The sequence below is a fragment of the Pecten maximus genome, unplaced genomic scaffold, assembly GCF_902652985.1.
Source record: "Pecten maximus unplaced genomic scaffold, xPecMax1.1, whole genome shotgun sequence".
Taxonomy (NCBI): Eukaryota; Metazoa; Mollusca; class Bivalvia; order Pectinida; family Pectinidae; genus Pecten; species Pecten maximus.
Window position 1 is genome coordinate 1 of NW_022982995.1, and position 11,547 is coordinate 11,547.

General features: G+C 33.9%; 1 protein-coding gene across 2 annotated transcripts; it reads left to right on the forward strand.

Annotated features, from left to right (window-relative positions):
* Positions 1–1,683: 1,683 nt before the first annotated feature.
* LOC117321241 lies at positions 1,684–11,547 on the forward strand. 2 transcript variants are annotated; one of them, XM_033875708.1, is made up of 8 exons: positions 1,684–1,959; positions 3,195–3,317; positions 5,523–5,742; positions 6,688–6,962; positions 7,968–8,166; positions 8,567–8,638; positions 9,013–9,147; positions 9,523–11,547. In XM_033875708.1, the coding sequence occupies exons 2-8, from the start codon at positions 3,196–3,198 to the stop codon at positions 10,267–10,269; spliced, it is 1,770 nt and encodes a 589-aa protein (XP_033731599.1). In that variant the 5' UTR covers positions 1,684–1,959; position 3,195; the 3' UTR covers positions 10,270–11,547. The 2 variants fall into 2 exon arrangements, with proteins under 2 accessions (XP_033731599.1, XP_033731598.1); XM_033875707.1 differs by lacking the exon at positions 1,684–1,959 and adding an exon at positions 2,271–2,660.

The window sequence follows — 11,547 nt, forward strand, 5'->3', positions numbered from 1 at the left end:
TGTGTATATCTACCCTCTGTATATACCTACCCATTTGTATATATCTACCCTTTGTATATATCTACTCTCTGTATATATCTACCCTCTGTATATATCTACCCTCTGTATATATCTACCCTCTGTATATATCTACCCTCTGTATATATCTACCCTCTGTATATATCTACCCTCTGTGTATATCTACCCTCTGTTTATATCTACCCTCTGTATATATTTACCCTCGGTATATATCTTCCCTCTGTATATATCTACCCTCTGATATATCTACCCTGTTCATATCTACCATCTGTATATATCTACTGTATATCTACCTCTGTGGATATTTACTCTCTTTGTATATATCTACCCTCTGTATATATCTACCCTTTGTTAAAGCTCGTGTCTTTTGTAACTTTGAAAAAATAACTGATTCAAGTGAAATGAATTCCATAACCAACAAACCCTCGTTGTATAACATCTTCTGTATAAATCTAACGTCCATGTGAAATCAGAATTTGTGTGTGTATGTATTTAGCTTCAATGAAAAATCAGAATGTTGGAGAAAGAAATGTCTACCCTCTGTACATATATACCCCTCAGAGGAAAATCAGAATTTCTAGAATGGACATATCTCACACTCTTTATAAGGAAAATCGGAATTTTTATCTATCCTTTGTGTAAAATCATAATTACTAAACAGTACATACATGTAGTTAACGCGCACCTGTGGGAAAACAGACATTCTAGATAAATTGTATACATATACAACAAGAGTGTATATTTTCCGTATAAAACAGAAATTCTAGATTAAGCCCTCTGTGAAAACAGCAAGGGCACTTCAGATATCCAGATGGACATTGTACATGTATATCATGTAACAGTGGTTTGTTAATGTTCATGCTTAATTAAAAACCTTTCGTTTTGGAAATACTATAACTTCCTTGATAAACATTAAAATCTTTACCATAGAAGTTAAATATAGGTTGATTTACTTGGAATATATATTTTATATCGTCGTAACAAATAAAGTTTAAACAAACAAACAAAAAATATCTAATGGTCAAACAGGTATACAGGATATTATCTTATCTTGTATGATGTTTACCATGGATACCCGTGACCTCGAAAGGAATGTTTGAAACGGACACCAGTTCTATTGTGTAACATAACGATATATAGCTAGGTCGCCGTGATGTTTGAATAGAAACTTGCTCACATTCCTGCTCCAACAAACCGAAAGTACTCCGGATTGAAAAGAGTTTCTGCAATGAATTGAGCATTTGTACAACTATACCGGAACCAACGATGAGTAGAAAGGAGAATTCGTCAAAGGACAGGTACATTTTTTCGTAGAAATTAAGGAGCTTCACAAACAGTACGTAGATCTTCAATCAGACTTAATTTTTTAATTGTGTCGATGTGTTAAGTTCATTTTAATATACTACTTCGTTCACCTGCTCAGCTTTCACGAATGTCAAATTTTTATTTCATTAAAAGTGCACATTCTAATATGTGAACATTTACCTTTTTGCTTAGAAGATATATTTCTTAGGCTTTATAGCGTAATTAAACCCCCTAAACGGACCCCAATCAATGATATGGTGTGTATATATATATATATATATATGCCTTCCGCTTTTGGTACCTCAAGATCTATCTTTAACACAATCGACAGCAAGCCATGTCGACTGATATCTAGTTAGATGTAGCATTGATTCATTCTCAAATAACTTACCGATCTAAGGATTTACGTTCAAGTTACAGATATCACAGCATTTTGCGACCGGGAGGACCTCTCGGTCCAAGTGTATACGCAACTGAAGGTTTGCCACAACTCGCTTGTGATTCCAGATTTGATTGGTCGTTTATTAATAGTAAAAGGGGGATTTCCGATGACTAGTGTCGTTTGCCTGTTGCTGACCTGTATAATATCGGCAAATATTTTGATTTAGAATTATTTTTGAAACGGCACATTATATAGTAAGTACTTCGTTACGTCATTTATCTTTGAAAATTACAGTTTATATGTTCAGACAAAAAACGAAAGTAACTTGTCTTCAAATCGAGGGGAGAAGCAAATTATTACTGAGTGGGGCACAAATGGGGGGTCGTATCGATTTCTTATAGTGTAACTCATTGAAGGTTTATAATGGGTTGGGGTTTTTTTACATCAAAAACTTTGACAGTATGAAAAACTTAGTATATCGTCTATTTCAATTATATATTTGTTTTATAGTATATTACGATATTTAGTACTTTTAAGATATTAATTGTCTTAAAATATATATATTATATTTTTGTATGGATTAAGTACATACATGTATATTGTTTTGTTATTCAAATATATTGTATGTATTATGTTAAACAAAAATTCAAAATTCGAATATGTGCAATCATCAGATAAAATCACATGGTCTGGACTAGTAAACAAGCCGGGAGCCAATACCAACAGCTTCAAAATGAACACGTGACTACATTTGGCACTGTCATTGTGGTAGTGTGTATATATGTATTTTTATATAGGTATTATATATAACTTCCTTGTTTGGGTATTCTCGGAACTCGCGCTCACACATTAACGGACCACTTGGAGTGTTCGTAGCCAAGATATACAAGTGTATGGCGTCCATACAGCGTACAGGTGCATTCATAACAACATAAACGCTAACCATTAACTTCAGGTTGGTAGTCAAATATATTAACATTGTATTAGTATATATTTGAATGCATTTGGACAGAAATGTACGATATACGTTTAAAATACAATGTAGTAGTATTTCAAGTTCAACACTGACTGTTATAAATGGCGCGGTGTGTTTACATGCCGGTGCGTGTACACAACAGGAATGTAATGTTAAAGCAACGCAAACCGAAAGTAGCTATTTATTTGTAGCAAAATATATTCGTGTATACACTTTTACATTTCTTATTCTCGGTAGTAACACAGAAAATTGAATTGATGTCTATATATGTGTTACATCTACATGTATGGTATATTTATCAAAGCTTAAAATCAAATATAATTCACGTTTTACTTACAGTCTAATTTAATTTGGGTGAACCCCGCCTGTGATATTTTTGCCTGCAGAGTCTAGAAATTGAATGCCCCTTTTGTCTGTAAACGTAGGTTTCATGTTCCATAAATACGAAGTAAAATTAAAAACAAAAACAGCAAAAAAAAAGAATCTTAATTATCTTATGATTCTATTTTATAGAATGGAGAGGTATAATCGCCATAATGATAGAGGTTCTCCTCCGTCCGTGTACCCTGGACATGCACGGCCGTACACCTCACCAGAGGACAAAGGCCGTACCCGTCTTGAAAGACCTGCATCCGGGTAAGCTAATCACCATTTATAATGTATATGTTGATTTTGACCTTATCATCTAAGCCACATAATGATAGGGACGGGTCAGAGTGGCTTTATTTATTGATTTATTTATCTAACTGGTTTTATGTCCACTATTAAGGCCTTGCGGCCCTTCAGCTGACGAGAACAGATAGGAAATTGAGAAGAATAAGTGGATGGTAGAGAGGGAAGTCGACTGTCTAACTGATGGTGTAATTAATTTTGAAAAGGACTCCCATATTACTGGTTACTTGGTTTGACTGTAATTACTTGGTTTTGACTGGTTACTTGGTTTGACTGTAATTACTTGGTTTTTTACTGTAATTACTTGGTTTTGACTGCAATTACTTGGTTTGTGGTTTAACTGTAATTACTTGGTTTTGACTGGTTACTTGGTTTTGACTGGTTACTTGGTTTAACTGTAATTACTTGGTTTTTTACTGTAATTACTTGGTTTTGACTGTAATTACTTGGTTTGACTGTAATTACTTGGTTTAACTGTAATTACTTGGTTTTTGACTGGTTACTTGGTTTTGACTGGTTACTTGGTTTTGACTGTAATTACTTGGTTTGACTTTAATTACTTGGTTTGACTTTAATTACTTGGTTTTTGACTGGTTACTTGGTTTGACTGTAATTACTTAGTTTTGACTGGTTGCTTGGTTTGACTGTAATTACTTGGTTTGACTGTAATTACTTGGTTTTGACTGGTTACTTGGTTTGACTGTAATTACTTGGTTTTGACTGGTTACTTGGTTTGACTGTAATTACTTGGATTTGACTGGTTACTTGGTTTGACTGTAATTACTTGGTTTTTGACTGGTTACTTGGTTTTGACTGGTTACTTGGTTTGACTGTAATTACTTGGTTTTGACTGGTTACTTGGTTTGACTGTAATTACTTGGTTTTTGACTGTAATTACTTGGTTTGACTGTAATTACTTGGTTTTTACTGATTATTTGGTTTGACTGTAATTACTTGGTTTTGACTGGTTACTTGGTTTTGACTGGTTACTTGGTTTTGACTGTAATTACTTGGTTTGATTGTAATTACTTGGTTTGATTGTAATTACTTGGTTTTGACTGGTTACTTGGTTTTGACTGGTTACTTGGTTTGACTGTAATTACTTGGTTTGACTGTAATTACTTGGTTTTGACTGGTTACTTGGTTTGACTGTAATTACTTGGTTTTGACTGGTTACTTGGTTTGACTGTAATTACTTGGTTTTGACTGGTTACTTGGTTTGACTGTAATTACTTGGTTTGACTGTAATTACTTGGTTTTGACTGGTTACTTGGTTTGACTGTAATTACTTGGTTTGACTGTAATTACTTGGATTTGACTGGTTACTTGGTTTGACTGTAATTACTTGGTTTTTGACTGGTTACTTGGTTTTGACTGGTTACTTGGTTTGACTGTAATAACTTGGTTTTGACTGGTTACTTGGTTTGACTGTAATTACTTGGTTTTTGACTGGTTGCTTGGTTTGATTGCAGTTACTTGGTTTGACTGTAATTACTTGGTTTGACTGTAATTACTTGGTTTTGACTGGTTACTTGGTTTTGACTGGTTACTTGGTTTGACTGTAATTACTTGGTTTGACTGTAATTACTTGGTTTTGACTGGTTACTTGGTTTGACTGTGATTACTTGGTTTTGACTGGTTATTTGGTTTGACTGTAATTACTTGGGTTTGACTGTAATTACTTGGTTTGACTGTAATTACTTGGTTTTTGACTGGTTACTTGGTTTGACTGTAATTACTTGGTTTGACTGTAATTACTTGGTTTGACTGTAATTACTTGGTTTGACTGTAATTACTTGGTTTTTGACTGGCTACTTGGTTTTGACTGGTTACTTGGTTTTGACTGGTTACTTGGTTTTGACTGGTTACTTGGTTTTCACTGGTTACTTGGTTTGACTGTAATTACTTGGTTTGACTGTAACAACTTGACTTTGACTGATTTCTTGGTGTTGGGTTTAGACTGATTAAATAATTGCTTTTCACTGTTATTAAATGGATGAAGATGGTGACTACCTGATAGCTTTTAGATCAGACCTTCCCGTTGTTATTTTATCAATTGTATATGTGTTACTCTGTACAACTACTACTCACCTAATTAAAACTAGAAAGATTGCTTATTAGGTCATACATGGTATGGCTTAGTATAAATACACTCATTTGCACTGTCAGCTCTAAATCAACCCGACCTGGACGTAACCGAAAGCCAGACGATGATTATAGGCAGGATAAGGGGCCATCAACTTCATCGGCGAGCAATAGCGAGCTCAGTGATCTGCGGAAGCTTCTTCATGTCGCCTCCGAACTACAGAAGATAGACTTAGAAGCAGCTTTACATATTTACCAAGGGCTAATGAGAGAGACTAAAAATGACCAGCAAATGAAATCAGAGGTAAGCTCAATATTCCTGTTCAAGACTTCCTTGGATTGGACGAATTCAGGAAAATAAATGGATAGCACCATTAGGCAGGGTTGTAGTGCTGTTATGAATCACATAATAGGCCTACAATCCAATGAATTAGTCCTATACAATATTTTCACATGTCGCTAGTGTAGTATACTCAAGGAGGTCTTTCATTGGTAGCGCCAGGCAAAATTAATCATGACGTCGCAAAATGGACAATGATCGATGTGACGTTATGAATTGTGCATGGTTTTAGATTTTTAATTTGGACACGTGAAAATGATTTTTTCTCAGTTTATCATAAAAAAAATTTTTAAATCTGTTTTTATTTCATATGATATTTCATGATACTGTTATTCGGTTTCACTCGCCAAGACTTGTATCATAAAATCCCATATGAAATGAACACAAACATATTTAAGATAATAAGTATATACAGTAGTAGAGCAGCTATGGATTTTCTGAGGAATGGTAAAAGCATGAAACTTTGCCTGAACATAGCTAAAGATGTAAAAGTTTGTGCCAAATCATTCAAATATTGATTTTATTTTTGATATAACTGCAATTTGATTAAATTTCAGAACATCACCATACACGTCTACATCTGTGAAGTGTTCATCCGTATTTTAATCGTAACGAAACAGCTGTCTCGTTCTTCTCGGACTCCTTAATTATGCTTGGGCCCAAACGTGATGAAATATAGAAGGGAAATAATAGGGAAATATAAGAGATCTTAATCTGTTCTTTGTATATAATGGGTGCTAAAAAACACAATTTGATTAACCTTTTTTCTTTTTTTTTTTCTTTTTGTTATTATTACTTGGGATTGTAACATAACAAACGTATTTTTAATGATAATGCTTCCTAAGAACATTTAGAGTTAAGAAAATGTTAAGTGTTAGGCTATGATTATAAACTCTTTGTGGATTACAGGAAACGTACCTCAAACAACTAGCTTCTGGGACTGATCCGGATGTCACGACAGGTCTGGAGAAACAGATGGATGCTATACTAAACGAGAATGAGAAATTGAAACAAGAAAAAGGTGCTTTTTTGAACATATGCAACGAGATGAAGGAAGCGATGGAAAGTATGAAGACGGAAAGCAAACAACGTGCATCAGATTTAAAGAGGAAAGAAGAAGAATTAAAGAAGCTGAAGGAAGAGAAAGATTCCCTTAATACAGAGAAAAATGAGGCATTGACCAGGTAGTAGTTTAGTCCCGATAAAAAGAAGCATTTCTGTCACCCAAATTATGTTATTAATCCAAAATATGTAAAACGACTTCTTTGTTGAGAAACGTTGATTTTTCACGGAAAAACCAACAATACATATATGATGATACTTTGATGTATACACAGTTGGTGGAAAAATAGGAATGGGAAGTTGTATTGACATACTTAATAGATAGCATTTCTTTTATCGGAATGTTATTTCCTGCAGCTCGACGTATCATTATAGCTGAAATGTATTTAACTTTCATGGTATACTGGTTTTATATTGACGCTGTTAACTGGAAACTTTATATAGATTTTCATCATGAATTATCTTTGCAATGTTTTGGATCTGTTTTTGGACATGACTTTCTATTCTTTTGAATTTTAATACAATTAGCAAGTCGTCAATTGGCGGAATTAATTAATGGTGCAAAACACATTATTAGTAGCCAGCGCTAAGTTAATATTAGGTGACAATGTTAACATAAACTTCAGGAATGGGATATGTATAATTACTTGACATATTGTAGTAAGTATATGGTACGTTTCAATACGAAACCCCATGTTTTCAATTGTCTTTCCGGGTTCCATTTCTCTGGTCAGTGTTTGAATTGATACTACATATTACATGTAATGCGCATGTGTAGAGAAACAAAAAGTAACAATGCGCATGTCTAGTCGACTTTGCTCAACCACATGGTCCGGCTATAGCAACTAGACCTCGCTTTAGCCATTTGGAAGCACAGCAGTGATTAGTTGTTGTTAATAGCGCCATTGTCGGTTCTTTTGTCACCATGTACATATGTATATTTAACACAGTTTTCAAAAGAATAGTACTGCAGAAAGACAAGTTTACACAGCACCAGAGTATTAAAGCATTGCCATCAATTCCAACAGCGAATCTTGCTATATACCATCGTATGCTTATAAGCGTAATACTAACGATGAATGAAGCGGTGAAGTTAGAATTGACGGAGACATATCTTGTATAAACAGATTGAGTAAGGAGTTGGGGATGAAACTGACTGACAACAACCCGGCGATCGCTGACCTGAGTGACCCCAACAGAGCAATGAAGATTGGTGAGAAGTACAGCGAGCTGTATGACAACGAGTGGACTGACGCCCTGGATATTCTGTGTGCTGATGGTTCTAACGAAGAAAGTAACGTGAGAAAATTGTTGGATGTTTTTAAGGTATTTTGCTCATTTCCAAATCGAATATACAGAATAAGGTTCATAATTTTATGCTAATATTTTGTAAACAAAAACAGTCTGTGCATTTTCAGTAGTCAAGCATAGTGAAGCTATAATATTACGTGTAGTGATATGATGCTAGCGAGAAATGAATAGATAGAATATATCGTTTCAACGCATTTTTATGATGAAAATAACTTCCATTCAGTAACCTCTCCGTTTGCTTATGCTTATATTTAAGAATCCAACATCATTACTACATGCAGAGAAAAGTTGGATCCAGAATATCAGAATATGTATATATATATATCATATAATACAGTCATCACATGTTAATGTGTGTGTGTGTGTGTGTTTTTTACTTTTTGTTTTTTTGTTGTTTTTTTCCTTTTTTTTATAGAAATGTTATGAACTGTGTGTTGAGGTGTCAGAAAAACAGATGGCTTCGTTACAAATGGTTTTACTTAACCCGGTAAGCGGATATATATATATATATCAAACTTGAGTAAAAAATAATGTTGCATTTAAAAGATGTTATCAATTCGCTAAACATTTTCTTTCTAGCACACCGAGTTTTATGACATTTTCATCTGTGAAATGACTAAAATAAATCATTCTATAAAATTATATTCTAGTGGTTGAAGCTTGATAGCGTGGCTTCTTCACTCGCTCCGTAAATGGGAAGGATCATACTTCAAACATTATTTTTTTCTTTTTTCTCTTTTTTTCTTCCTTTCCTTTTTTTTTTTTTTTTAATTTTTTGATCAAATTGATGAATGATTAATAACATAAAGTTTTAACCGAATGACCACAATAGCATTATATTCTGTACATATTGAAATTTAGGGAACTCCTGCAAACTACTACAGTAAACAAGCTTGGAGTGAAGAGAGCGGCCCATTGATAGCCAAAACATCATACAAACAGCTGAAAGACATTCGGAAAGTGGTTTCGCAGTCAGCTGTTGATAATATCTATAAGGCAAGTTTGTAATTTTAGTTGTTCATTGTGAATGTAGGTTATCGTTAAGTTAAATGACACACTCAAACCTAGTGTACAAACCCCCAAAAGAAATACATTATATCAAGATTTGTCGATTTTGATGGTCACTGAAAAGGTGAAAGGATCTGAAGCCACACTATCCTGAGATAAAAAGACTGTGAACAAGGCATCTCATGAACCCCTGATTAGGGTCAATTCGTATTATCGCAACATCAAGATTAGTTTCGTGGTCTAACACTTGTTCCTTTTTGAACTAAAAATAAACGTGTTGTACAAACCTGATTAAATAGTACTAAACGTTATAGTACTCTAGATTTAATTAAGATAAAATTGTATCAATGTGATTTTTTACAGGAGCATGCACATACAAAGATTGGATGGATTGAAAAAGATATTCCTACTTTCGTCAAAAAATGTATTGAAGTGTGTTGGCTGATGTGCGTCTTAGACCCTCCTGTTGTTATAGGAAGTGACGCAGTTGTCGGCAGTACATTTGATACCAATGTGTATAAGAATTACACCAACTCCGGAACAACCACATCCTACACAGTTTGGCTACCTTTGTTCCTATACAAAGGTGGTCCACTGTTAATAAAAGGGGTTGTGCAACCGATTAAAGAAAGAAAGGCAAGAAAGCGCACCGAAGAAACAAAGCCGAAGAAACCAGTCGTAGCCACACGACTACAAAACCGCTTTGAAGAAACCGATCGTTCTACATATAGTCGTACAGGTACAGCCACGAAATCCACCATATCGTACGAAAAACCGAAACTTGATAGAAAGGGGACGACAGCGCCAAGCGAGAAACACAACAACAGTTCTTATGCCAAGAGAAACTACGAAGAACATCGCGTTACAAATGAACTGGAAAATAGAGCTTCTCCAGTCAGTGTTTCGATTCAAAGTAACTACAGAAGCCATCAGGATACTTACAGGGTACCAACAACAACAAACTATCACCAGGATGTTGTAAACAGTCATTTTAGACCATATCAATTCGAGTACAACGGGAAGTATTATGTTCATTACAATGGATCGGAATATCCTTTAAATGAATATCTGAGAATATATGGAACAACCAGAGGGGTGTCTGATCTTTAGTTGCGACGTTGACTAATACAAAACCACTTTTGGTCGCAAAAAAATGTTAGTTACATTTTCATCGTTTATTTAATATATGGCTTGTATATCAGGATCTAATAAGATTTAATATAGATATAATTAAGATTTATTGTGATTTTTATCCAGTCCAGTACAGTTACCTTGTCATTATAAATTTCAACTGCCCTGTGTTGTTAAATAGTCAGCCTATTAAACATGTATTGGATAGTAAATACCACCCTCCTAAATATGTCTACATATTAACTGGACTGTTGCGAGGAGGTTAACCCCATAAAAAACCCATAACAAATCCTAAATATGCTACGGTAAATAAACTGTCGGCAAATCTATTAAAACAAACTTCATTATTCCTTGTTAAACAATCGTTCCATTTTACTCTATACATCCTTAAATGAACAATTAAGTAATGTCTTTCACGTTATTTTCATGGAATTGTACTCCGATAATCATTATGAAGTAGTTATGGTGAATTTTTGACTAATTTTTTAATGTATTGCTGTTATACGATTTTGACATCAAGGTGCATATTTATTAAAAATATATATAATTAATGAATATGATATGTAGTTGTGTTTCCCAGGTGAAATCCACACGATAAATACACTCATAAATATCATCATTATATAAGAAAACATTCATTGATTTTTCGCCGATTTTTAATCTCAGCAGAACATAACAACTAGATAAAATAGTGTTCTGAATTTAAATAAGGTTCACAACGACTACCCATGTCCTCTAAATTCCTGGTGTTTCGCTCATGTACAACTTATGCGAGAGTGCGCTTATAAAGAACTTCCTTGTACAATGAAAGTGGGGTGACTGTTGCTTGCAATAGTTATGTTAGTTGGTTTGTTTTTAAATAGTTTAGGAATGGGAAGATTTCTTTAAAATCTGACTTTCGTTTTTAGAATGGAAAGATTTCTTTAAAATCTGACTTTCGTATTTGAAGATATATTACATGTATAAATGCAATTACATTGAAACCGACCATATTAATTTTTAAAAAGTATCTCAACCATTGAAACAGAGAAAGCAAAGGAATTGACTACATCTGGCAACATAATGCTTTCTATGTCCATACTATCAATAGTCATCAGGAGTAAAAACTCCACAACTTTTAATGTTATATATATTTTTGATATCTTTAAACATCACATATCTATCATGTTCGTTAGCTAAATGTTTACGTATTGTTTGTTGATGTTTCATTTCGTTTTATTTTTAGGCGTTTCTTTCATAATAAAATATATAACCGCA

Excerpts from the sequence above, each read along its gene's own strand:
- LOC117321241 (XM_033875708.1), top strand. The coding sequence starts at position 3,196 with ATGGAGAGGTATAATCGCCATAATGATAGAGGTTCTCCTCCGTCCGTG. Across the intron at positions 6,963-7,967 it reads AAAAATGAGGCATTGACCAG|ATTGAGTAAGGAGTTGGGGA; the intron begins GTAGTAGTTTAG and ends TTGTATAAACAG. Across the intron at positions 9,148-9,522 it reads CTGTTGATAATATCTATAAG|GAGCATGCACATACAAAGAT; the intron begins GCAAGTTTGTAA and ends GATTTTTTACAG.